This window comes from Coregonus clupeaformis, chromosome 29 (genome assembly GCF_020615455.1).
Source record: "Coregonus clupeaformis isolate EN_2021a chromosome 29, ASM2061545v1, whole genome shotgun sequence".
Lineage (NCBI taxonomy): Eukaryota > Metazoa > Chordata > Actinopteri > Salmoniformes > Salmonidae > Coregonus > Coregonus clupeaformis.
In genome coordinates, this window is record NC_059220.1 from 52,665,847 (window position 1) to 52,691,780 (window position 25,934).

Sequence of the window (25,934 nt, forward strand, 5' to 3'; positions counted from 1 at the left end):
ATACATGGCCCCATTCATTCTTTCCTTTACACGGATCAGTCGTCCTGGTCCCTTTGTAGAAAAACAGCCCCAAAGCATGATGTTTCCACTCCCATGCTTCACAGTAGGTATGGTGTTCTTTGGATGCAACTCAGCATTCTTTGTCCTCCAAACACGACGAGTTGAGTTTTTACCAAAAAGTTATATTTTGGTTTCATCTGACCATATGACATTCTCCCAATCCTCTTCTTGATCAACCAAATGCACTCTAGCAAACATCAGACGTGCCTGGACATGTAATGGCTTAAGCAGGGGGACACGTCTGGCACTGCAGGGTTTGAGTCCCTGGCGGCGTAGTGTGTTACTGATGGTAGGCTTTGTTACTTTGGTCCCAGCTCTCTGCAGGTCATTCACTAGGTCCCCCCGTGTGGTTCTGGGATTTTTGCTCACCGTTCTTGTGATCATTTTGACCCCACGGGGTGAGATCTTGCGTGGAGCCCCAGATCGAGGGAGATTATCAGTGGTCTTGTATGTCTTCCATTTCCTAATAATTGCTCCCACAGTTGATTTCTTCAAACCAAGCTGCTTACCTATTGCAGATTCAGTCTTCCCAGCCTGGTGCAGGTCTACAATTTTATTTCTGGTGTCCTTTGACAGCTCTTTGGTCTCGGCCATAGTGGAGTTTGGAGTGTGACTGTTTGAGGTTGTGGACACGTGTCTTTTATACTGATAACAAGTTCAAACAGGTGCCATTAATACAGGTAACGAGTGGAGGACAGAGGAGCCTCTTAAAGAAGAAGTTACAGGTCTGTGAGAGCCAGAAATCTTGCTTGTTTGTAGGTGACCAAATACTTATGTTCCACCATAATTTGCAAATAAATTCATTAAAAATCCTACAATGTGATTTTCTGGATTTTTTCTTCTCAATTTGTCTGTCATAGTTGACGTGTACCTATGATGAAAATTACAGGCCTCTCTCATCTTTTTAAGTGGGAGAATTTGCACAATTGGTGGCTGACTAAATACTTTTTTCCCCCACTGTATATACACTTTACATCAAGTGTCCCTGAGCACAGCAAAAAAATAATATGTTGGTGTTGTCAGACAATCTGACAATTATTGACTTGATTCTGGGCAACCTTTAGCAAAGCGCAGAAATGTATTCTTGCCATTAAATCTGTGGCCCACAGACATGCAGGACATTCAGGTCATTAGTATTTGCAACCAAGAGTTCAAATCCTAATTGAGGTATAGTCTCAAGTAACCAGCATTCTGCAGCATACTGTCCATTTACAGCAATAGGACCTTAATTCAGCTGTAAAAAGCGTTGGGAAAGTAACCGAAAGGTCGCTGGTTTGAATCCCAGAGCCGACTAGGTGAAAAATCAGTTAATGTGCCATGGAGCAAGGCACTTAACACGACTTGCTCCTGTATGTCGATCTAGATAAGAGTGAAGCTGGTCTGCAAAACCACGCCCATCATTATTATATTTCCCAGCATGCTCTATTGCAGTTTGATTTTCAGAATTGTTTGTTTCAATGTCTATTATTGCATGTACTTATTTTGCATATATTAATTAATTTATCTTCTTGGCTCATTCATCCCCCCTCCTTTCCCCTGTCACTATTCCCAAGGTCGTTGTTGTAAATGAGAATAAGTTAAATAGCATCCATTTTTGTAAACTAATCCAATATGTTATTTGGCCTTTTTGCACCCATTACTGAAATGGTTGTTCCAGATTAGATGGTTTAGGTAGTCTCATTCATTCTTCTTTCTAACCCTGGTAGTCATTCTGATGCTGGTATGCTGGTGATCAGTGTCCAAAACACAGCGAAGGCTGGTCACCAAAGAAATCATAACAAAGGCTGGTCGCCAGTGAAAACACAATGAATGCTGGTCATCAGCGAAAACACAACGAAGGCTGGTCTATGCAGTTTTTTTTTCAGCAGGGTTCTCTCTCCTTCTCCCTTATTCATTCCCCAGTCCTACCCACCTCTCCATCCCTCCCTTCCTCCATCCCTCATCTTTAACCAGCCCTGGCTTCTACAGTGAGTCAGACTGCCAAGCAGCCTCTAGCCCAATGCAAGAATAGTGGAGGAGCCACACGCTGCAGTTCAACCTCTCTCCCTCTCCGAAGAGGCCGCGCTAGCACTAACGTGCTAACGAGCTGAAAAGGACAATTATTCACCATTTAAATCAGCCGTGCCCTGTGCCCTCACCTCAGAGTTGAGTTGTCGAGTTAGCCCCTCACCGCCTATGGCCCTGCCAACAAAGTTCTGCCCTTGTGCCTCTTCTTACCGCCCACCTTCTGCCGTCTATCCCCCTAATGCAGACCAGTTTGACATTCTGGGCTTCCTCTCACACCCACACTGTCTCATCGGCAATCACAGAGGGCACAGAGGTTTCATAAGTTGACCTCGACAGGAGACAGAGACTGAGAAGGAGAGGAAGATGGATGGGAGAGGGAGAGAGCGAGAGAGAGTAAAAGAGAGAGAGAGAGTGAAATGAAGAGGAAAAGAGAGGAAGAGAGAGAAAGATAGACTGATATGGAGAGTAAGAGACAGGAAGATGGAAAGACAGCAAGAGAGAGCGTGACTGAGAAAGAGATGGAAGAGAAAGAGAAGCAAGAAAGAGGGCGAAAGAGAGAGTTCCAGAAATAGCAGCAATATATGCTAAAACAGGCCTCCTCTTTTTTGAGGGATAGAACTTCACAACATTCAAAAGAAAATAACAACGTTTCTGAGTTTTTTGTGACGCTTATTTTTCCTTGGGTGTCTGAATATGGGCAGTCTACCAACTTACAGGAAAGCCGTTAGAAACTAAGAAATCATTTTTTTTTTCTAAGAACACCTTCCAAAACGTGAACTTTCATGTACCTTAACAAAAATGTATTTATTAATTCTTATGTAAACTTATGAGCCTGGAAAAGTGACCCTTTCTCTTTTTTCTCCTATGTGTTGACAGCCCCTGCCAATGCCCAGATCGTGCATGAGGGCCAGGCGTGCGTGGTAAAGGAGGACAACATCAGTGAGAGGATCTACACTATCAGAGAGGGAGACCACCTGGTGCTCAAATGTCTGGTCAAAGGACACCCACGACCACAGGTAACACGACATAACACACACACACACACACACACACACACACACACACACACACACACACACACACACTTTCTGCCAATTCAATGTGCTTTATTAGCATGAAATAATCTGTAAATATTACGAAAGCATTCCAAAACCATAGTTTTAGAACTCAAGTCACACTTGCATCTTTCTTTCTCTCTCTCTCTCTCTCTCTCTCTCTCTCTCTCTCTCCCAATCTCACTTTCTCTTTCTTTCTCGCTGCATCGCTCTCCTTTTCACTCTCATTCTCTCTCTGTTTTTTTCTATTTTTTCTATCTCGCTCTCCCTCTCTCTTCCGCCTTACACTCCATCTCTCTGTGATACATATCCCTTCCTATACACAGACACTCTCAGGATCCCCAGTGAAACCTTGGCAGTACAAAGGACCCAATTACTTTTGAGGTCATGCAGATGCTATACTTCGTCTCTCTTCAATACAAAACATCTACAGAATATATTAACTTTATACCATCACTGCTTTACTTGTGATTATAAACTGGGTGGTTCGAGCCCTGAATGCTGATTGGCTGAAAGCCATGGTATATCAGACCGTATACCACGGATATGACAGAAGAACTGTTCTAATTACGTTGGTAACCCGTTTATAATAGCAATAAGGCACCTCAGGTGTTTGTGGTAAATGGCCAATATACCACGGCTAAGGGCTGTATCAAGGCACTCCGTGTTGCGCCATGCAAACCAACAGCCCTTAGCCGTGGTACACTAGATGACCAAAAGTATGTGAACACCTGCTCGTCCAACATCTCATTCCAATAATAAGGAGTTGGTCCCGCCTTTGCTGCTATAACAGCCTCCACTCTTCTGGGAAGGCTTTCGACTAGATGTTGGAACACTGCTGCGGGGACTTGCTTCCATTCAGCCACAAGAGCATTAGTGAGATCAAGCACTGATTTTGGGTGATTAGGCCTGGCTCCCAGTCGGCGTTCCAATTCATCCCAAAGGTGTTCGATGGGATTGAGGTCAGGGCTCTGTGCAGGCCAGTCAAGTTCTTCCACACCGATCTCAACAAACCATTTCTGTATGGACCTCACTTTGTGCACGGAGGCATTGTCATGTTGAAACAGGAAAATATCTTCCCCAAACTGTTGCCACAAAGTTGGAAGCACAGAATCGTCTAGAATGTAATTGAATGATGTAGTGTTAAGATTTCCCTTCACAGGAACTAAGGGGCCTAGCCCAATCCATGGAAAACAGCCCCAGACCATCATTCCTGCTCCACCAAACTTTACAGTGGCCACTATGCATTGGGGCAGGTTGCGTTCTCCTGGCATCCGCCAAACTCAGATTCGTCCGTCGGACTGCCAGATGGTGAAGTGTGATTCATCACTCCAGAGAACACGTTTCCACTGCTCCAGAGTCCAATGGCGGCAAGCTTTACACCACTCCAGCCGTCACTTGTCATTGCGCATGGTGATCTTAGGCTTGTGTGCAGCTGCTCTGCCATGGAAACCCATTTCATGAAGCTCCCAACGAAAAGTTATTGTGCTGACGTTGCTTCCAGAGGCAGTTTGGAACTCGGTAGTGAGTGTTGCAACTAAGGACAGGCGATTTTGACTCGATTCAGCCCTCGTTGGTCCCGTTCTGTGAGCTTGTGTGGCCTACCACTTCGTGTCGGAGCCGTTGTTGCTCCTAGACGTTTTCACTTCACAATAACAGCACTTACAGTTGACCGAGGCAGCTCTAGCAGGGCAGAAATTTTACAAACTGACTTGTTAGAAAGGTGGCATTCTATGACGGTGCCATGTTAAAAGTCACTGAGCTCTTCAGTAATGCCATTCTACTGCCAATGTTTGTCTATGGAGATTGCATGGCTATGTGCTTTTATACACCTATCAGCAACGGGTGTGAATCCACTAATTTCAAGGGGTGTCCATATACTTTTGTACAGTGCCTTCGGGAAGGATTCAGACCCCTTGACTTTTTCCACATTTTGTTAGGTTACAACCTTATGCAAAAATGTATTACATCTTTTTTTCCCCTCATTCATCTACACACAATACCCCATAATGACAAAGCAAAAACAGTTTTTTTGAATTTTTTGCTAATTTATTAAAAAATAAAACTGAAATATCACATTTACATAAGTATTCAGACCCTTTACTCAGTACTTTGTTGAAGCACCTTTGGCAGCGATTACAGCCTTGAGTCTTCTTGGGTATGACGCTACAAGCTTGGCACACCTATATTTGGGGAGTTACTCCAATTCTTCTCTGCAGATCCTCTCAAGCTCTGTCAGGTTGGATGGGGAGCATTGCTGCACAGCTAATTTCAAGTCTCTTCAGAGATGTTAGATCGGGTTCTGGCTGGCCCACTCAAGGATATTCAGAGACTTGTCCTGAAGCCGCTCCTGCGTTGTCTTGGCTGTGTGCATAGGGTCGTTGTCCTGTTGGAAGGTGAACCTTCACCCCAGTCGGAGGTCTGGAGCAGGTTTTCATCAGGGATCTCTCTGTACTTTCTCCGTTCATCTTTGCCTCAATCCTGACTAGTATCCCAGTCCCTGCCACTGAAAAACATGATGCTGCCACCACCATGCTTCACCGTAGGGATGTTGCCAGGGTTCCTCCTGATGTGACGCTTTGCATTCAGGCCAAAGAGTTCAATCTTGGTTTCATCAGACCAGAGAATCTTGTTTCTCATGGTCTGAGAGTCCTTTAGGTGCCTTTTGGCAAACTCCAAGCGGGCTGTCATGTGCCTTTTACTAAGGAGTGGCTTCCATCTGGCCACTCCACCATAAAGGCCCGATTGGTGGAGTGCTGCAGCGATGGTTGTCCTTCTGGAAGGTTCTCACATCTCCACAGAGAAACTCTGAAGCTCTGTCAGAATGACCATCGGGTTCTTGGTCACCTCCCTGACCAAGGCCCTTCTCCCCCGATTGCTCAGTTTGGCCGGGCGGCCAGCTCTAGGAAGAGTTTTGTGTTTCCAAACTTCTTTAAAAAATTCTCTAAACCCGATTTCCCTTTGTCATTATTGGGTATTGTGTGTAGATTGCTAAGGATTTTTATTTATTTAATTCATTTTAGAATAAGACTGTATCGTAACAAAATGTGGAAAAAGTCAAGTGGTCTGAATTCTTTCTGAAGGCAGTGTAGGACCTGTTTCCAATGATCACTTTTACGCTCAACATAGCCACTTCATATGCGCACTTGCTCCAAAATGGAAAAATGTGTTCAATTATTTATTCTTACTAGTGTGCCTGGATAGAGCCCTTAAATGGTATATTGGCCATATACCACAAACCCCCGAGGTGCCGTATTGCTATTATAAACTGGTTACCAAAGTAATTAGAGCAATACAAATACATGATTTGTCAGACCCCATGGTATATGGTCTGATATACCACAGCTTTCAGCCAATCAACATTCAGGGCTCGAACCACCCAGTTTACAATATAAAATAATGGCACGGAATTCATATGCATATATTGTCTGCTAAATGAACAAGCATACAGCCTATGGCATGGAGCATAGCCAAATAACACACAGTAGGCCAATTCATATTATGTACTTCTGTAATACATTTTCTTCATATCATAATATTTCTTTAGACCTGCCTAAAATAATATTGGATTTATTGTGATGGTGCATGTTAAATTGATTTATTAGACTTTTTAAAATGTAGCTGTTCCAAAGGTGCGCATCAGCAGCTTGTATGTGGCTTGTAAACACTCTTTAAATAGCCTACCTCCGTGTCAGTTAATGGCTGTTAAATTAAAACCAGGACTCGAATTGAGGGGGAATGAAAGGGTATGCCATAGGCCTTCCTTTTATTAAAGAAAATGGCAAAAAGCACAGACCTACCCACAGGGGTGGACTGGGACAACAATTCAGCCCTGCCATTTCAGCCACATCACCAGCCACATCACCACGTGTAGTTATGCTACTGACACATAACATAGGCAACTATAGTACAGCCTTTCTCAACTTTTACTGTACCAGTGACCGGTGAAACATAGTCCTCCTCCATTTTTAATTAGCTATTTTTAATCAGCTCATGTTTAAGACAAATATAACATGTAAAAGCACCACTGGAGATACAACTCACCACTTATAACTGTGCCTCTGTTACCTCCCTGTTTTGCAGTCATCTTCTCTGCTGTCACTCTGTCTGTCTGTGTGATGAGGTGATGTTGAAGGAGTCAGGCGCAGGAGGGTAAATCACAGAATAACAGGCTTTATTCCGCAACCACAGAGTTACGCAGTAACGCGTCAAACACTCCAGTGCGCAAAACAGATGCACTGGAAAATACAAGGCACACAGGGAATTATTTACATTTACATCATTTAGCAGACGGTCTTATCCAGACCGACTTACAGTTAGTGAGTGCATACATTTATTTTTTCATACTGCCCCCCCCCGTGGGAAACAAACCCACAACCCTGGCGTTGCAAGTGCCATGCTCTACCAACTGAGCTACACGGGGCCAATTATCCCGGTGAGACAAAAATACAAGGATCTCCACCGAGCTACATTACTGTCCACAATAAACAATCAGCCACAAAGACAAGGGGGCAGAGGGAACACTTATACAGGTACTGATGAGGGGATATGAACCAGGTGTGTGTAATAAACAAGACAAAACAAATGGAATGATGAGTTTAGGAGCGGCAGTGGCTAGAAGGTCGTTGAAGACGAACGCTGAAGCCTGCCCGAACAAGGAGAGGAGGCAGCCTCGGAGGAAGTTGTGACAATACCCCCCCCTTGACGTGCAGCTCCAGCAGCGCGCCGACACCTGCCTCGGGGACGACCAGGAGGACGCGGAGCAGGGCGAGCCGGATGGCGTCGGTGGAAATCCCGCAACAGGGAGGGATCGAGGATATCCCTCACCGGGACCCAGCACCGCTCCTCTGGACCATACCCCTCCCACTCCACAAGGTACTAAAGGCCCCCCACCCGACGCCTCAAATCCAGGATGGGACGGACGGAGTACGCCGGGGCCCCCTCGATGTCCAGAGGGGGCGGAGGGACCTCCCTTACCTCAGACTCCTGGAGTGGACAAGCCACCACCGGCCTTAGGAGAGACACATGGAACGAGGGGTTAATACGATAATCTGGCGGGAGTAATAACCTATAGGTAACCTCGTTTATTCTCCTCAGGACTTTGAACGGCCCCACAAACCGCAGGCTCAGCTTCCGGCAAGGCAGGTGGAGGGACAGATTCCGGGTCGAGAGCCAGACCCAATCACATGGTACAAAGACCGGGGCCTCACTGCGGTGGCGGTCAGCGTTGGCCTTCTGGCGACGCACGGCGCGTTGGAGGTGGACGTGAGCAGCGTTCCACGTCTCTTCCTCGTGCCGAAACCAGTCATCCACCACAGGAGCCTCGGTGCCAGAACCAGCTGATAACCTAAAACACATTGAAATGGCGTTAAGTTAGTGGAGGAGTGGCGGAGAGAGTTCTGAGCATATTCGTCCCATGGCAAGAACACCGACCACTCCCCCGGCTGGACCTGGCAGTAGGACTGCAGGAACCTACCCACATCCTGATTCACCCATTCCACCTGCCCATTAGACTCAGGGTGAAAACCAGAGGTCAGGCTGATCGACACCGCCAGACGTTCCTTGAACGCCTTCCAGACCCTGGATGTGAACTGGGGACCCCGGTCAGACACTATGTCCTCTGGCACCCCGTAGTGCCGGAAGACGTGTGTGAACAGGACCTCCGCAGTTTTCAGGGCCGTAGGGAGACAGTGCAGAGGAAGGAGGCGGCAGGTTTGGAAAAGCGGTCCACAACGACCAGGATGGTGGTGTTACCTTGAGAGAGGGGAAGATCAGTAAGGAAGTCAATACTCAAGTGGGACCATGGTCGTTGTGGAACTGGTAAGGGCTGTAACTTACCTGCTGGGAGGTGCCTAGGTGCCTTACTCTGGGCGCACACCGAGCAGGAGGAGACATACACCCTCACATCCTTAGCCAAGGTAGGCCACCAGTACTTTCCGGTCAGGCAGCGCTCTGTACGACCGATACCTGGGTGACCAGGTAAGGCACCTGGTCACCCAGGTAGATGAGATGGTCACGGACAAGAGACGGCACGTACTGCAGCCCAGCTGGACACGTGGAGATGGCTCTATGTCCACATCCATACTACTGGTGCCACAATGCAGGAGGCCAGGAGTATGGGGGTGTTGTCTATGGGCCTCTCCTCTGGGTCGTACAGCAGTGACAGTGCGTCTGCCTTCACGTTCTCCGTACCTGGGATGTAAGATAGTGTAAAATCAAACCGGGTGAAGAATAGGGCCCACCTGGTCTGGCGAGGGTTCAGCCTCCTTGCTGCCCGGATGTACTCCAGGTTACGGTGGTCTGTCCAGACGAGGAAAGGGTGTTTAGCCACCTCGAGCCAGTGCCTCCACATGGTCAGGGCTCAGACAACAGCCAACAGCTCCCGGGCACCAACGTCGTAGTTCTGCTCCGCCGGGCTGAGCTTCTTGGAGAAGAAGGCACAGAGGCAGAGCTTGGGTGGCGTGCCCGAGTGTTGAGATAGGACAACACCTATCCCTACCTCGGACGCATCCACTTACACTACGAACAGTAGTGATGGATCGGGATGGGCCAGTACAGGGGCTGAGTTGAACAGAACCCTCAGGTTACTGAAGGCCCTGTCAGCCTCAGCAGACCAGCGGAGCCGAGATGGCCTACCCTTCAACAGAGATTTGATGGGAGCTGCGACCTTGCCAAAACCCTGGATAAACCTCCGATATTAGTTGGCAAAGCAAATAAAGCGCTGCCCCTCCTTAACCGTGGTTGGAGTCGGCCAATTACGCACGGCTGAAATGCGATCTCCCTCAATCTCCACACCTGAGGTGGTAATGCGGTATCCGAGGAAGGAGACATACTGTTGGAAAAACAGACACTTTTCTGCCTTTGCATAAAGGTCATGTTCCAACAGCCGGGCCAGCACTTTGTGAACCAGGGACACATGCTCGGCACGCATAGCGGAATACACCAGAATGTCATCGATGTAGACCACTACACCGCGACCAAGCATGTCCCGAAACATCTCGTTCACAAAGGACTGGAAGACGGATGGAGCATTCATCAAACCGTAAGGAATCACCAGGTATTCGTAATGCCCCGTGGTTGTGCTGAATGCTGTCTTCCACTCGTCCCCCTCTCAGAAACGCACCAGGTTGTACGTACTCCAGAGATCTAATTTTGTGAAGAAGCGCACCCCATGCATTGACTCGATCACAGATGGAATGAGGGGTAGAGAATAACTATAACGTATTGTTTCCTTGTTCAGTGCTCGGTAATCAATTCTTCTTCACTAAAAATAAACTTGAGGAGGCGGGCGAAGTGGAGGGACGTATGAACGCCTGGCACAGGGACTCGGAGACGTATGTCTCCATAGCCTCCGTTTCAGCCTGCGACAGGATATACACATGACTCCTGGGATTTATCGCGCAATCCTCCGCCCGATGAGGTGGTAATTTGGTCACCTGCGTTTTGAAAAACGTGTGCGCCAAATCGAGGTGTTCGAGGGGAATGCGCACGGTGGAGGTAGTGTCTGGACTTTCCACCGTGGTTGCACCAATGGAAACACCTAGACACCTACCCTGACACTCTCCTGACCACCCCGTGAGAACCCTCTGCGACCATGAAAAGGTGGGTTTGTGTAGTGCTAACCAGGGAAGACCTACACAACAGTTAAATCAGGAGACTCAATAATAAACAAAGTGACTTGCTCTCGATGATTCTCGTGCGTAATCATAGTGACTGGTGCTGTAATTTCCTTAACGAACCCGGACCCTAATGGTCGACTGTCAAGTGCTCTGATGGGGAGTGGAATGGATAGGGGAACCAATTTAATGCCTAGACTACGTGCAAATGACCTGTCCATAAAGTTCCCAGCTGCTCCTGAGTCGACCAGCGCCTTACACTGGGGAACTACTGTGTAATCAGGAAAGTGAATGGGTAGGGTACACTGCGCAGCAGAGGGCTCTGAACGAGTGTGGGTGTCTGATACCTGGGGTTTGAGAGTGCCCTGCCTGCCGCCTCCAGACCCAAAAGAATGCTGAAGACAGCGTGCAGGAGAATGTCCTCTCGCCCAACGAGAGTGACACTGGCGCTGTCGTCCTCCGCTCTCCCGGATCACCGCTCCACCCAGCTCCTGCCTCAGGTGGACCAGCCGCTCGCCCGCGTCTCTACCTTCGGGCTGGTGGTCGAAGACTGCCCAGAAGTGTCGAGCGAACTCCCCGTAGTTGTCCAACGCGGCTCCTCCTTCACTCCAATCAGCGTTGGCCCACTCCAGGGCTTTCCCCGAGAGACAGGAGACGAGGGCAGACACCTTCTCCCGCTCCGATGGAGCCGGGCTGATGTTCGAAAGGTATAACTCCAGTTGTAGGAGGAATCCCTGGCAGAGGCCAGCTGTCCCGTCGAAATCCCGTGGTCGGGATATATGAATCCCTCTGGGTGGCTGGATCCGGTCGCTCAGCTGGTCCTGAAAGATTGGGTCCTCTCCTCTCCAAGCGTTGGACGACCTGGAGAACCCGATCCATCGCTTCTCCCAAGCTGGCTAGTATCATTGAATGCTCCCGGACCCGTGCCACTACTCCAGGCATGTGCTCCTCTCCTGCTGACTCCATGTTTCGGGTGGGTGTTTCTGTGATGAGGTGACGTTGAAGGAGTCAGGCCCTTGAGGGTTAATCACAGAATAAAAGGCTTTATTCCGCAACCCCAGAGTTACGCAGTAACGCGTCAAACACTCCAGTGCACAAAACATGCGCACTGGAAAATACAAGGCACACAGGGAATTATCCCAGTGATACAAAAATACAAGGAGCTCCACCGAGCTACATTACTCTCCACAATAAACAATCACCCACAAAGACAAGGGGGCAGAGGGAACACTTATACAGGTACTGATGAGGGGATATGAACCAGGTGTGTGTAATAAACAAGACAAAATGAATGGAATGATGAGATGAGGAGCGGCAGTGGCTAGAAGGCCGGTGACGACGAACGCCGAAGCCTGCCCGAACAAGGACAGGAGGCAGCCTCGGAGGTGGTCCTCTGTAGCTCAGCTGGTAGAGCACGGTGCTTGTAACGCCAAGGTAGTGGGTTCGATCCCCGGGACCACCCATACACAAAATAAATGTATGCACACATGACTGTAAGTCGCTTTGGATAAAAGCGTCTGCTAAATGACATATTATATTATATTATAAAGTCGTGACAGTCTGCCTGTCTGTCTGTCTGACTGTCACTATGTCACTCCTACATATAGAGCCAACATATTAAGGAACTGGCAGTACATCTATGTCTCTCTGTTTTCTTCCTACCTTCACTGCACTCATGTTTGAGCTGTCTCTGCTAAGCCTAGCATCCTTTCCCACAGCACTGATACCAGAAGACCAGGGGACCACCATACCTGTGCTGGGCCCAGCAACATCCTAGTTGTGAATTAATAAACACATTTATTAGATAAAGAAGAAAGATTACTGAATAACATTTAAGTAATTTAAGAAGGATAGGTAGAAGGATTACTGTTATACTATTCAAGGTATTCCTTAAAGAGGTAGGGTTTCAAGTGTCTCCGGAAGGTGGTCAGTGACTCCGCTGTCCTGGCGTCGTGGGGGAGCTTGTTCCACCATTGGGGTGCCAGAGCAGCGAATAGCTTTGACTGGGTTGAGAATAAATGCCTAATAGATGACCATTGGCTCATAATACCTTATGAAAGGCTAACTATTGCAGATATAAGTGCCTGGCTGTCATACATGTCCCCCCCTATCCAATGGGTTAATTACTATTACACTGAACAAAAATATAAACGCAACATGTAAAGGGTTTGTCGCATGTTTCATGAGCTGAAATAAAAGATCCCCGAAATGTTCCATGCGCACAAAAATCGTATTTCTCTAAAATGTTGTGCACAATTTAAGTTACATCCCTGTTAGTGAGCATTTCTCCTTTGCCAAGATAATCCATCCACCTGACAGGTGTGGCATATCAAGAAGCTGATTAAACAGCATGATCATTATACATTGTAGTTTTGTCACACAACACAATGCCACAGATGTCTCAAGTTTTGAGGGAGCATGCAATTGGCATGCTGACGGCAGGAATGTCTACCAGAGCTGTTGCCAGAGAATTTAATGTTAATTTCTGTACCATAAGCCGCCTCCAACGTCATTTTAGAGAATTTGGCAGTACGTCCAACCTGCCTCACAACTGCCTACCATGTGTAACCATGCCAGCGAAGGACCTCCACATCTGGCATCTTCACCTGCGGGATCATCTGTGACCAGACACCCCGACAGCTGAGGAGTATTTTTGTCTGTAATAAAGCCTTTGGTCGGGAAAAAAGTATTCTGATTGGCTGGGCCTGGCTCCCCAGTGCCCTCCCAGGCCCACCAATATCTGCGCCCCTGCCCAGTCATATAACATTAATAGATTAGAGCCTAATTTATTTATTTCAGTTGATTGATTTCCTTATATGAACTGAAACTCCGTAAAATCGTTCAAATATACCTATATAATATAGAGCCAAAATATCAATAAACTGGCAGCACATGTGTCAGTGTGTGTCTCTTTCTCGCTCTCTCTCTTTTTTCTCCTTCTGTCCACTACACTCGACTGCTGCAGCAGCAGCTGAGATCAAATCAAATCAAATCAAATTTTATTGGCCACATGAGCCAAATACAACAGGTGCAGACATTACAGTGAAATGCTTACTTACAGCCCTTAACCAACAGTGCATTTATTTTTTTATTAAATAAAACAACATCAAAAAAAGTGTTGAGAAAAAAAGAGCAGAAGTAAAATAAAATAACAGTAGGGAGGCTATATATACAGGGGGGTACCGGTGCAGAGTCAATGTGCGGGGGCACCGGCTAGTTCAGGTAGTTGAAGTAATATGTACATATGGTTAGAGTTAAAGTGACTATGCATAAATAATTAACAGATACTGTGCTGTGCTGCTAAGCATTACTGGGACAAGAAGACCAGGGGACCAAACTGCCTGTGCTGGCCCAGAAACATCATAGGGTAACACATTATTTTAAGTGTCCATAATAAACCATTTATAAGGCATTTACGTACTTAATGCGAAAAGTGCAAATCAATCCCAGAACAACAGCAAAGGACCTTGTGAAGATGCTGGAGGAAACCGGTACAAAAGTATCTATATCCACAGTAAAACGAGTCCTTTATCGACATAACCTGAAAGCCCGCTCAGCAAGGAAGAAGCCACTGCTCCAAAACCGCCATAAAAAAGCCAGACTAAGGTTTGCAACTGCACATGGGGACAAAGATCTTACTTTTTGGAGAAATGTCCTCTGGTCTGATGAAACAAAAATAGAACTGTTTGGCCATAATGACCATCGTTATGTTTGGAGGAAAAAGGGGGGGGCTTGCAAGCCGAAGAACACCATCCCAACCGTGAAGCACGGGGGTGGCAGCATCATGCTATAAGGGTTCTTTGCTGCAGGAGGAATGGTGTACTTCACAAAATAGATGGCATCATGAGGAAGGAAAATTATGTGAATATATTGAAGCAACATCTCAAGACATCAGTTAGGAAGTTAGAGCTTGGTCGCAAATGGGTCTTCCAAATGAACAATGACCACAAGCATTCTTCCAAAGTTGTGGCAAAATGGCTTAAGGACAACAAAGTCAAGGTATAGGAGTGGCAATCACAAAGCCCTGACCTCAATCCTATAGAACATTTGTGGGCAGAACTGAAAAAGTGTGTGTGAGCAAGGAGGCCTACAAACCTGACTCAGTTACACCAGCTCTGTCAGGAGCAATGGGCCAAAATTCACCCAACTTATTGTGGGAAGCTTGTAGAAAGTTTTTCAGAAACGTTTGACCCAAGTTAAACAATTTAAAGGCAATGCTACCAAATACTAATTGAGTGTATGTGAACTTCTTGTGACACTCTGGCTCTATGGACTTTGATTTTGAGCCAGGGTTGTTATTTTTCACTTGGGTGTATTTCTATGTTGGTTATTCTAGTTGTTTATTTCTATGTTTGGTTGGAGTATCTTGATTAGTCAATGACTCCCAATCGGAGGTAACGAGTGTCAGCTGTCGGCTCGTTATCTCTGATTGGGAGCCATATTTAAACTGTGTGTGTTCACCTTGTGGTTGTGGGTTTTTGTTCCAGGTTCAGTCATAGTCACTGTAGGACTTCACTATCGTCATTTGTTTGTTGTTTTCGTGGTTGCTTTTATAAATAAAGTCATCATGTTCACTCCACGCGCTGCGTATTGGTCCGTTTCCTCAGACGATCGTGACAGAAAAACCCACCATAGAAGGACCAAGCAGCGTGTCCAGGAGCAAGACAGCTGGACATGGGAGGAAGCGCCTGGTAAGGAGATCGAGAGGCTGGCGATGGCCCAGGTGGGCAAATCGTGGTCCTGGGAGGACATGCTCGGGGGCAAGGGACCTTGGGGGAAGATCAAGGCCCTGGCGAGAGAGGAGCAACGGCGTCAGCAGGGCCATCATCGTTGGAAGGACGAGAGGCAACCCCAAAAAGTTTTTTGGGGGGGGCACATGGCTTGGGCGGCTGGGCAGCAGGAGGCTGCCACAGGGAGACGTGGAGAGAAGGCTATCGGATTACGGGAGCCATTGGCGAGTAGAGGAAGGGAAGTTGTTGCGGCACGGCGTGAGAGACTGATGTGTGTTACCAGTCCGGTCCGGCCCGTTCCTGATCCCCAGTTAAAGCCAGTGGTGTGTGTTCCCAGTACGGACCGGCCTGTTCCTACTCCACGCATCAAGCCCACGGTGTGCGTCGCCAGCCCAGCCCGGCCTGTTCCTGCTCCACGCACAGAACCTACGGTGTGCGTCGCCAGCCCAGCCCGGCCTGTTCCTGCTCCACGCACAGAACCTACGGGGTGCGTCGCCAGCCCAGCCCGGCCTGTTCCTGCTCCACGCACAGAGGATACGGTGTGCGTCGACAGCCCTGCCCGGCCTGTTCCTGCTCCACGCACCAAGGATACGGTGTGCGTCGACAGCCCTGCCCGGCCTGTTCCTGCTCCACGCACCAAGGATACGGTGTGCGTCGACAGCCCAGCCCGGCCTGTTCCTGCTCCACGCACCAAGGATACGGTGTGCGGCGACAGCCCTGCCCGGCCTGTTCCTGCTCCACGCACGAAGCCTACGGGGTGCGTCACCAGCCCAGCCCGGCCTGTTCCTGCGCCACGCACGAAGCCTACGGGGTGCGTCGCCAGCCCAGCCCGGCCGTTTCCTGCTCCACGCACTAGCCCTGAGATGCGTGTCCTCAGCCTGGGACCACCAGTTCCGTCACCACGCATCAGGCCTACGGTGCGTCTCAGACGGCCAGAGTCTGCCGTCTGCCCAACGGGGCCTGAACTGCCCGTCTGCCCAACGGGCGCCTGAACTGCCCGTCTGCCCAACGGCGCCTGAACTGCCCGTCTGCCCGGCACGGCGCCTGAACTGCCCGTCTGCCCGGACGGCGCTTGAACTACCCGTCTGCCCAACGGCGCTAAAGCCGCCCGTCTGTACTGAGCCTGCAAAGCCGCCCGTCTGCCATGAGCCTTCAGAGCCGTCCGCCAGATCGGAGCCGCTAGAGCCTTCCGCCAGACAGGAGCCGCTGGAGCCTTCCGCCAGACAGGAGCCAGAGCCGTCCGCCAGACAGGATCAGCCAGAGCCTTCCGCCAGACAGGATCAGCCAGAGCCTTCCGCCAGACAGGATCAGCCAGAGCCTTCCGCCAGACAGGATCAGCCAGAGCCTTCCGCCAGCCATGAGCAGCCAGATCCGTCAGCCAGCCATGAGCAGCCAGATCCGTCAGCCAGCCATGAGCAGCCAGATCCGTCAGCCAGCCACGAGCAGCCAGATCCGTCAGCCAGCCATGAGCAGCCAGATCCTTCAGCCAGCCGCGAGCAGCCAGATCCGTCAGCCAGCCATGAGCAGCCAGATCCGTCAGCCAGCCATGAGCCGTCCAGCCAGGATCCGCCAGAGCCGTCCAGCCAGGATCCGCCAGAGCCGTCCAGCCAGGATCCGCCAGAGCCGTCCAGCCAGGATCCGCCAGCCAGCCAGGATCCGCCAGAGCCAGCCAGCCAGGATCCGCCATTTAGTCCGGTACTGCCCCTTAGCCCGGTGCTGTCCCTTATCCTGGTGCTGTCCCTTATCATGGTGCTGCCCCTTAGTCCGGTGCTGCCCCTTAGTCCGGTGCTGCCCCTTAGTCCGGTGCTGCCCCTTAGTCCGGTGCTGCCCCTTAGTCCGGTGCTGCCTCTTAGTCCGGTGCTGCCCCTTAATCCAGTGGGGTTAAATGGGAGGGTGGTCATTTGGAGGAGGCTACGTAAGCAGGTAGTGACTATGGTGGGGTGGGGACCACGACCAGTGCCAGAGCCGCCACCATGGACAGACGCCCACCCAGACCCTCCCCTAGACTGTATGCTGGGTGCGCCCGGAGTTCGCACCTTTAGGGGGGTACTGTGACACTCTGGCTCTATGGACTTTGATTTTGAGCCAGGGTTGTTATTTTTCACTTGGGTGTATTTCTATGTTGGTTATTCTAGTTGTTTATTTCTATGTTTGGTTGGAGTATCTTGATTAGTCAATGACTCCCAATCGGAGGTAACGAGTGTCAGCTGTCGGCTCGTTATCTCTGATTGGGAGCCATATTTAAACTGTGTGTGTTCACCTTGTGGTTGTGGGTTTTTGTTCCAGGTTCAGTCATAGTCACTGTAGGACTTCACTATCGTCATTTGTTTGTTGTTTTCGTGGTTGCTTTTATAAATAAAGTCATCATGTTCACTCCACGCGCTGCGTATTGGTCCGTTTCCTCAGACGATCGTGACACTTCTGACCCACTGGGAATGTGATGAAAGAACTACAAGCTGAAATAAATCATTCTCTCTACTATTATTCTGACATTTCACATTCTTAAAATAAAGTGGTGATCCTAACTGACCTAAAACAGGGAATTTATACTAGGATTAAATGTCAGAAATTGTGAAATAACTGAGTTTAAATGTAATTGGCTAAGGTGTACGTAAACTTCCGACTTCAACTGTAGATTGTAACTTCCGTCAATGTAATTGTCTGCATCACTTCCAATCCCCCATATATATCATTACATACAGCCGGGAAAAACAATTGGATAGCAGAGTGGCGGTAACTCACCAGAAATAACAGCATTACGACCAGGAATATGACTTTCCCGAAGCAGATCCTTTGTTTGCTCTCCCCAGGGCAATTGAAATTATTCCAGCGGCTGACCCAAAACATCGCCGGCGGAGGAGAGGCACTCAGAGCGGCCTGCTGGTTCGACTTAGGAGGCGCGCACGCCACCCACCGATTCTAAGTATGTTACTCGCTAATGTTCAGTCTTTGGATAACAACGTTGACGAGCTCAAGGCAAGGATTTCTTTCCAGAGAGACATCAGGGCCTGTAACATACTTTGTTTCATGGAAACATGTCTCTCTCTGTATATTCTGTCGAAATCGGTCCAGTTAGATGGGTTCTCAGTTCATCACACAGACAGAAATAAATATCTCTTGGGGAAGGAGAAGGTCGGAGTTGTGTGTTTTCTGATTAGCGACTCATGGTGTAATTGTAATAACATACAGGAACTCAAGTCCTTTTGTTCACCCGACCTAGAATACCTCACAATCAAATGCCGACCGTATTATCTCCCAAGAGAATTTTCTTCAGTTATAGTCACGGCCGTGTATATCCCCCCTCAAGCCGATACCACGACGGCCCTCAAAGAACTTCACTGGACTTTATACAAACTGAAAACCACATATCCTGAGGTTGCATTTATTGTAGCTGGGGATTTTATCAAAGCAAATTTGAGGACTAGGATGCCGAAGTTCTATCAACATATCGACTGTTGTACTCTGGCTGCTAAAATCCTAAGGCCCTCCCCCGCCCTCCTTTTGGCAAATCTGACCACAACTCCATTTTGCTCCTCCCTTCCTATAGGCAGAAACTCAAACAGGATGTACCTGTGCTAAGGCCTTTCAACGCTGGTCTGACCAATCTGAATCCACGCTTCAAGATTGTTTTGATCACGCGGACTGGGATATGTTCCAGGTATCTTGCGAAAATAATTTAGACGAATACACTGAAACGGTGACTGAGTTTATCACGAAGTGTATAGGTGATGTTGTGCCCACTTTTACTATTATAACCTACCCTAACCAGAAACCATGGATAGATGGCAGCATTCGCGCAAAACTGAAAGCGCGAACCACTGCATTTAACCATGGCAAAGTGACTGGGATTATGGCAGAATACAAACAGTGTTGCTACTCACGTGGATGTGACAAATACAATTTGATTTGGTTTGATTTGATAAATAACATTCTATTTGTTGCAAGAATTTTGTATAATAATTTAAATTGAAAAATTCTAAGTTTGAATCCGGCATCAATTTGCGTATCAGTTCATAAACCATGTGCCATGGAATCGGTTCGTCAAAAATCTCTTTCCAACTATTTTGCAATCTATATGGGACGGCTGTCAATCCTTTGGTCCTTAAATGAAACTGGTATACTTTTTTATTTATCATACATTTCTTTAACCAATTATGGTCTTTAATGCAGGGCCGACAGACAAGTTCCTTACTTTTTCCCCCTTCCACTTTCCTCTTCCATTTTTGCGGTAATGCTGCAAATGAAACATAATGTTTTTTTAATCAATTAGTATATTTGAGTGTAACCACAATATCTGTTGCATTATTTGTTCTGTCATTTCTGGAGGCTTAAATTGAAATTGCAACCAACTTTCTATGGCTTGTTTTAGAAACAGTGATATTTGGGAGATTATTTCCTTTTCAAATAACTGAAAGTGAGACAAAACAGGCTCCTGGGCCTTCAGAAAGTATTCATACACCTTGACTTATTCCACATTATATATTATATTAAACAGTGCATTCGGAAAGTATTCAGACCCCTTCCCTTTTTCCACATTTTGTTAAGTTACAGCCTTATTCTAAAATGGATTACATATTTTTTATCAATCTACACACAATACCCCATAATGACAAAGCAAAAACAGGTTCATTTTTGTAAATGTATTAAAAATAAAAACAGAAATACCTTATTTACATAAGTATTCAGACCCTTTGCTATGAGACTCGAAATCGAGCTCAGTGCATCCTGTTTCCATTGATCATCCTTGAGATGTTTCTACAACTTGATTGGAGTCCACCTGTGGTAAATTCAATTGATTGAAAAAGACAAGGAGAGCCGCACACTCTAGGAGCTCAGATGCAATAATTTAATACCCTAATAACCAACGTTTCGACAGACAAGCTGTCTTCATCAGGGTATAATGACAAACACTGCAGGTCACTTGTTTATATAGTTTCAAATGACACACTGGTGTCTGTAATCATGGCCGGGTGTGGCTTGATATCATGGTTAATTTACAGATATAAATAGAACATATAAAAAACATGAATGGATAGCATATGATCATAGATAACATTTGGCTACATAGGCCTACAAACATTTAGAATTAATAGTAAAATCACAGTAATCACAAGAATGGCTTCAGATCAAAGTCTACATTGAGACCGAAGAGAGCAAGGGTCTTTAAATTAAAGATCCAGGCATCCTCTCGTTTTAATAATAATTTGTCAAGGTCACCCCCTCTACTAGGGAGGGTGACATGTTCGATGCCGATATAACGTAGGGACGAAATAGAGTGGTTCGCTTCCAAAACGTGGTCCACAACTGGGTACGTCGAGTATTTGCACCTGATGGTGCTACGATGCTCCGAGATTCTTACTTTTGATTTGCGCTTTGTTTGACCCACATAATTTTTACCACAAGGACAAGTTATAGGATAAATAACTGCCTTAGTGGAGCACATGATAACACCTTTGATTGGGATCTGTTTCCCTGTTTGGGGGTGTTTGAAGGATCTACATTTGTAAGTGCCATTGCATTGAGCACAGCCATTACACTTGTTTGTGAACGATTCCCTTAATTTGTTCAGAGCACTTGAATAGCAGGTAGTAGGAAAGCAAGAATGCTTCTTTTTGCGAGACTCTCCTTGAAAGAGATCATGTCTTGATTTGTTTTGGATTTTCTCAATGGCAGTATTAATCTGACCATTTTTGTACCCCCTCTCCTTGAATTTTCTTTACATATCAGCCATATTACTGTAGAAATCTGATTGTTTTTTGCAAATTCTTTTGATTCGACGGAATTGGCTGTAGGGCAAACTGTTTTTCAAGGGAAGCGGGTGACAGCTATCAGCCCTCAACAAACTGTTACGATCATTAGGTTTCCTGTAAAGATCAGTGCATAGCACATTATCGTCACACAAAATCATAAGATCAAGGAAACTGATATGACGTGTGTCAGATTGCATAGTAAATCTCAGGTGCTCAGAACAAGAGTTAAGAAAATCATGGAATGCCTGGAGCTGTTTTGCATCACCCCTCCATCGATCAAAAATATCATCAATGTACCGTTTCCAAATAATAATGTTAGGCAAGAAAACATTTTTGAGAGGATTGAGAATTGACTGTTTCCAAGTAACCCACATACCATTCAATTGATTGGACATGATTTGGAAAGGCACACACCTGTATATATATAAGGTTCCACAGTTGACAGTGCATGTCAGAGCAAAAACCAAGCCATGAGGTCGAAGGAATTGTCTGTAGAGCTCCGAGACAGGATTGTGTCGAGAGTACCGAAACATTTCTGCAGCATTGAAGGTCTCCAAGAACACAGTGGCCTCCATCATTCTTAAATGGAAGAAGTTTGGAACCACCAAGACTCTTCCTAGAGCTGGCCGCCCGGCCAAACTGAGCAATCTGGGGAGAAGGGCCTTGGTCAGGGAGGTGACCAAGAACCCGATGGTCACTCAGACAGAGCTCTACCAGAAGGACAACCATCTCTGCAGCACTCCACCAATCAGGCCTTTATGGTAGAGTGGCCAGATGGAAGCCACTCCTCAGTACAAGGCACATGACAGCCCGCTTGGAGTTCGCCATAAGGCACCTAAAGGACTCTCAGACCATGAGAAACAACATTCTCTGGTCTGATGAAACCAAGATTTAACTCTTTGGCCTGAATGCACTGGAGGAATCTGGAGGAAACCTGGCACCATCCCTACGGTGAAGCATGGTGGTGGCAGCATCATGCTGTGAGGATGTTTTTCAGCGGCAGGGACTGGGAGACTAGTCAGGATCGAGGGAAAGATGACTGGAGCAAATTACAGAGAGATCCTTGATGAAAACCTGCTCCAGAGTGCTCAGGACCTCAGACTGGGGCATAGGTTTACCTTCCAACAGGACAATGACCCTAAGCACACAGCCAAGACAACGCAGGAGTGGCTTCGGGACAAGTCTCTGAACATCCTTGAGTGACCCAACCAGAGGCCGGACTTGAACCTGATTGAACAAAGGTGCTTCAACAAAGTACTAAGTAAAGGGTCTGAATACTTATGTAAATGTAATATTTTCGTAATTTTTTTATAAATGTGCAAAAATATTGAAACCTGTTTTTGCTTTGTCATGAAGGGGTATTGTGTGTAGATTGATGAGGAAAACAAATATTTAATCAATTTTAGAATAAGTCTGTAAAGTAACAAAATGTGGAAAAAGTAATACTTTTGAATACTTTTCAAATGCACTGTATATTTTATAAAATTGATATTATATATATATATATATATATTTCGACCAGCCCACCCTAATAAAATATGTTCCAGCCCTTCTGGCATTTGCCAGAATTGCCAGACGGCCAATCCGCCCATTCCTACCCATTACCTTAAGATTTTGAAGAAAATAAAACAGATCCGATTATACAGTGGGGAAAAAAAGTATTTAGTCAGCCACCAATTGTGCAAGTTCTCCCACTTAAAAAGATGAGAGAGGCCTGTAATTTTCATCATAGGTACACGTCAACTATGACAGACAAATTGAGAGAAAATTTTTCCAGAAAATCACATTGTAGGATTACCTGTTATATACTTTACCTTTATTAATGGCACCTGTTTAAACTTGTTATCAGTATAAAAGACACCTGTCCACAACCTCAAACAGTCACACTCCAAACTCCACTATGGCCAAGACCAAAGAGCTGTCAAAGGACACCAGAAACAAAATTGTAGACCTGCACCAGGCTGGGAAGACTGAATCTGCAATAGGTAAGCAGCTTGGTTTGAAGAAATCAACTGTGGGAGCAATTATTAGGAAATGGAAGACATACAAGACCACTGATAATCTCCCTCGATCTGGGGCTCCACGCAATATCTCAACCCGTGGGGTCAAAATGATCACAAGAACGGTGAGCAGAACCGCACGGGGGGACCTAGTGAATGACCTGCAGAGAGCTGGGACCAAAGTAACAAAGCCTACCATCAGTAACACACTACGCCGCCAGGGACTCAAATCCTGCAGTGCCAGACATGTCCCCCTGCTTAAGCCAGTACATGTCCAGGCCCGTCTGAAGATTTCTAGAGTGCATTTGGATGATCCAGAAGAGGATTGGGAGAATGTCATATGGTCAGATGAAACCAAAATAGAACTTTTTGGTAAAAACTCAACTCGTCATGTTTGGAGGACAAAGAATGCTGAGTTGCATCCAAAGAACACCATACCTACTGTGAAGCATGGGGGTGGAAACATCATGCTTTGGGGCTGTTTTTCTGCAAAGGGACCAGGTCGACTGATCCGTGTAAAGGAAAGAATGAATGGGGCCATGTATCGTGAGATTTTGAGTGAACATCTCCTTCCATCAGCAAGGGCATTGAATATGAAACGTGGCTGGGTCTTTCAGCATGACAATGATCCCAAACACACCGCCCGGGCAACGAAGGAGTGGCTTCGTAAGAAGCATTTCAAGGTCCTGGAGTGGCTTAGCCAGTCTCCAGATCTCAACCCCATAGAAAATCTTTAGAGGGAGTTGAAAGTCCGTGTTGCCCACCGACAGCCCCAAAACATCACTGCTCTAGAGGAGATCTGCATGGAGGAATGGGCCAAAATACCAGCAACAGTGTGTGAAAATCTTGTGAAGACTTACAGAAAACGTTTGACCTGTGTCATTGCCAACAAAGGGTATATAACAAAGTATTGAGAAACTTTTGTTATTGACCAAATACTTATTTTCCACCATAATTTGCAAATAAATTCATTAAAAATCCTACAATGTGATTTTCAGGATTTTTTTTCTCATTTTGTCTGTCATAGTTGACATGTACCTATGATGAAAATTACAGGCCTCTCTCATCTTTATAAGTGGGAGAACTTGCACAATTGGTGGCTGACTAAATACTTTTTTTCCCCACTGTATAACGTGATCTATAACAGTGCTTTGGTACTCTATGCTTTATGCTAGAAACAAGCTGTAAAATACCTGGGAAAGACGTGACTCTGCTGCACTGTGGTCCTCTGTAGCTCAGCTGGTAGAGCACGGCGCTTGTAAAGCTTAGGTAGTGGGTTCGATCCCCGGGACCACCCATACACAAAAATGTATGCACGCATGACTGTAAGTCGCTTTGGATAAAAGCGTCTGCTAAATGGCATATTATTATATTATGCATATGGAGGTGTTGTTTTGTGGTCCTCTGTAGCTCAATTGGTAGAGCACAGCGCTTGTAACACCAGGGTAGTGGGTTCGATCCCCGGGACCACCCATACGTAAAAATGTATGCACACATGACTGTAAGTCGCTTTGGATAAAAGTGTCTGCTAACTGGCATATTATTATTATTATTATTGTTTCTTTGACATTCAGACGCTGAGCTACAACCTTCTATAACCAACATAATTGACTTTGCCTGGGAAGTAATCTAATTCTGTCACTATCAATGGATTAAGCTATTCACTTTCTGTACAATAGAAGATGTTTAAACCCAGACAGCTTTTAGGGAAACACTTGTGACATTCTCTTGTTGGGTTAAGCCATGGAAGAAGAGTAGCCAGCTGTTAAAGCTTACATTTTTCTGCGTCGGTAGGCCTACTGTCTGGGCTGGAAAGGGATGCCTAACTTTTGAAGTACCATGCTCAGATTCCTAATGACTCTCAGATGTAATTATTTGCAAACACAGACAGTTTTGTTGCATTCATGACACACTGATTTGGCATAGGAGAAATATGATAAGATGAACACATCTCTGTCCATTATTAGCTTGTCATTTTGGAAATTTGTATAAACAAATATAGCTGAAGGGAAGACCATCCATGTTCATTTTAGAGATGTCCGATTTTCTCCATGTAACCCTCATTATAAATAATGCTCACTCACTTAGTTATAAGCAGTAATGGGTAGTCAGTATCATCATGGAACATTTATTAATTGTTGTATTCTGTGTTGTTACAGCATTCATCCCACATAATGCATAGTGCATTTAACGTAATGTCACGTTCGTTCATAGACGGGTCAGACCAAGGCGCAGCATGATATGCATACATGTTTATTTAACGAATAAACACAACGACAAAACAATAAACCAACGATACGTGACGTCCTAAGGTACACACAACAAACCTCACATGGAACAAGATCCCACAACACCTAATTGCCAATAGGCTGCCTAAGTATGCTCCCCAATCAGAGACAACGAGTGACAGCTGCCTCTGATTGGGAAACACACCTGGCCAAACATAGAAAATCACACCCTGACTCAACAAATAAGAGTCCCCAGAGTCAGGGCGTGACAGTACCCACCCCCCCTAAGGTGTGGACTCCGACCGCACAACCTTTACTTAACAGAGTAGGGGCCGGGTGGGCATTCCACCTCGGAGGCGGATCCGGCTCCGGGCGTGAAAACCACCTATTCTCCGCCTCCCTGTTGCGCCCCTGGTCTGGTCTGGACCTCGGCGTGCTGCTTCCCCTCTCCTTCCTCCCACTATACTCCAAGCCCTGTCTGGACCCTG

General features: G+C 46.6%; 1 protein-coding gene across 1 annotated transcript in view; it reads left to right on the forward strand.

Annotated features, from left to right (window-relative positions):
* The first annotated feature begins 2,525 nt into the window (after positions 1-2,525).
* Positions 2,526-25,934, forward strand: part of LOC121544503 (MAM domain-containing glycosylphosphatidylinositol anchor protein 1) — a 334,863-nt gene continuing 311,454 nt past the window's right edge. The window contains exons 1-2 of the mRNA XM_041854426.2: positions 2,526-2,532; positions 2,944-3,083. Of these exons, the coding sequence (XP_041710360.1) occupies positions 2,526-2,532; positions 2,944-3,083 (147 nt within the window). The remainder of the gene's footprint in view (positions 2,533-2,943; positions 3,084-25,934) is intronic.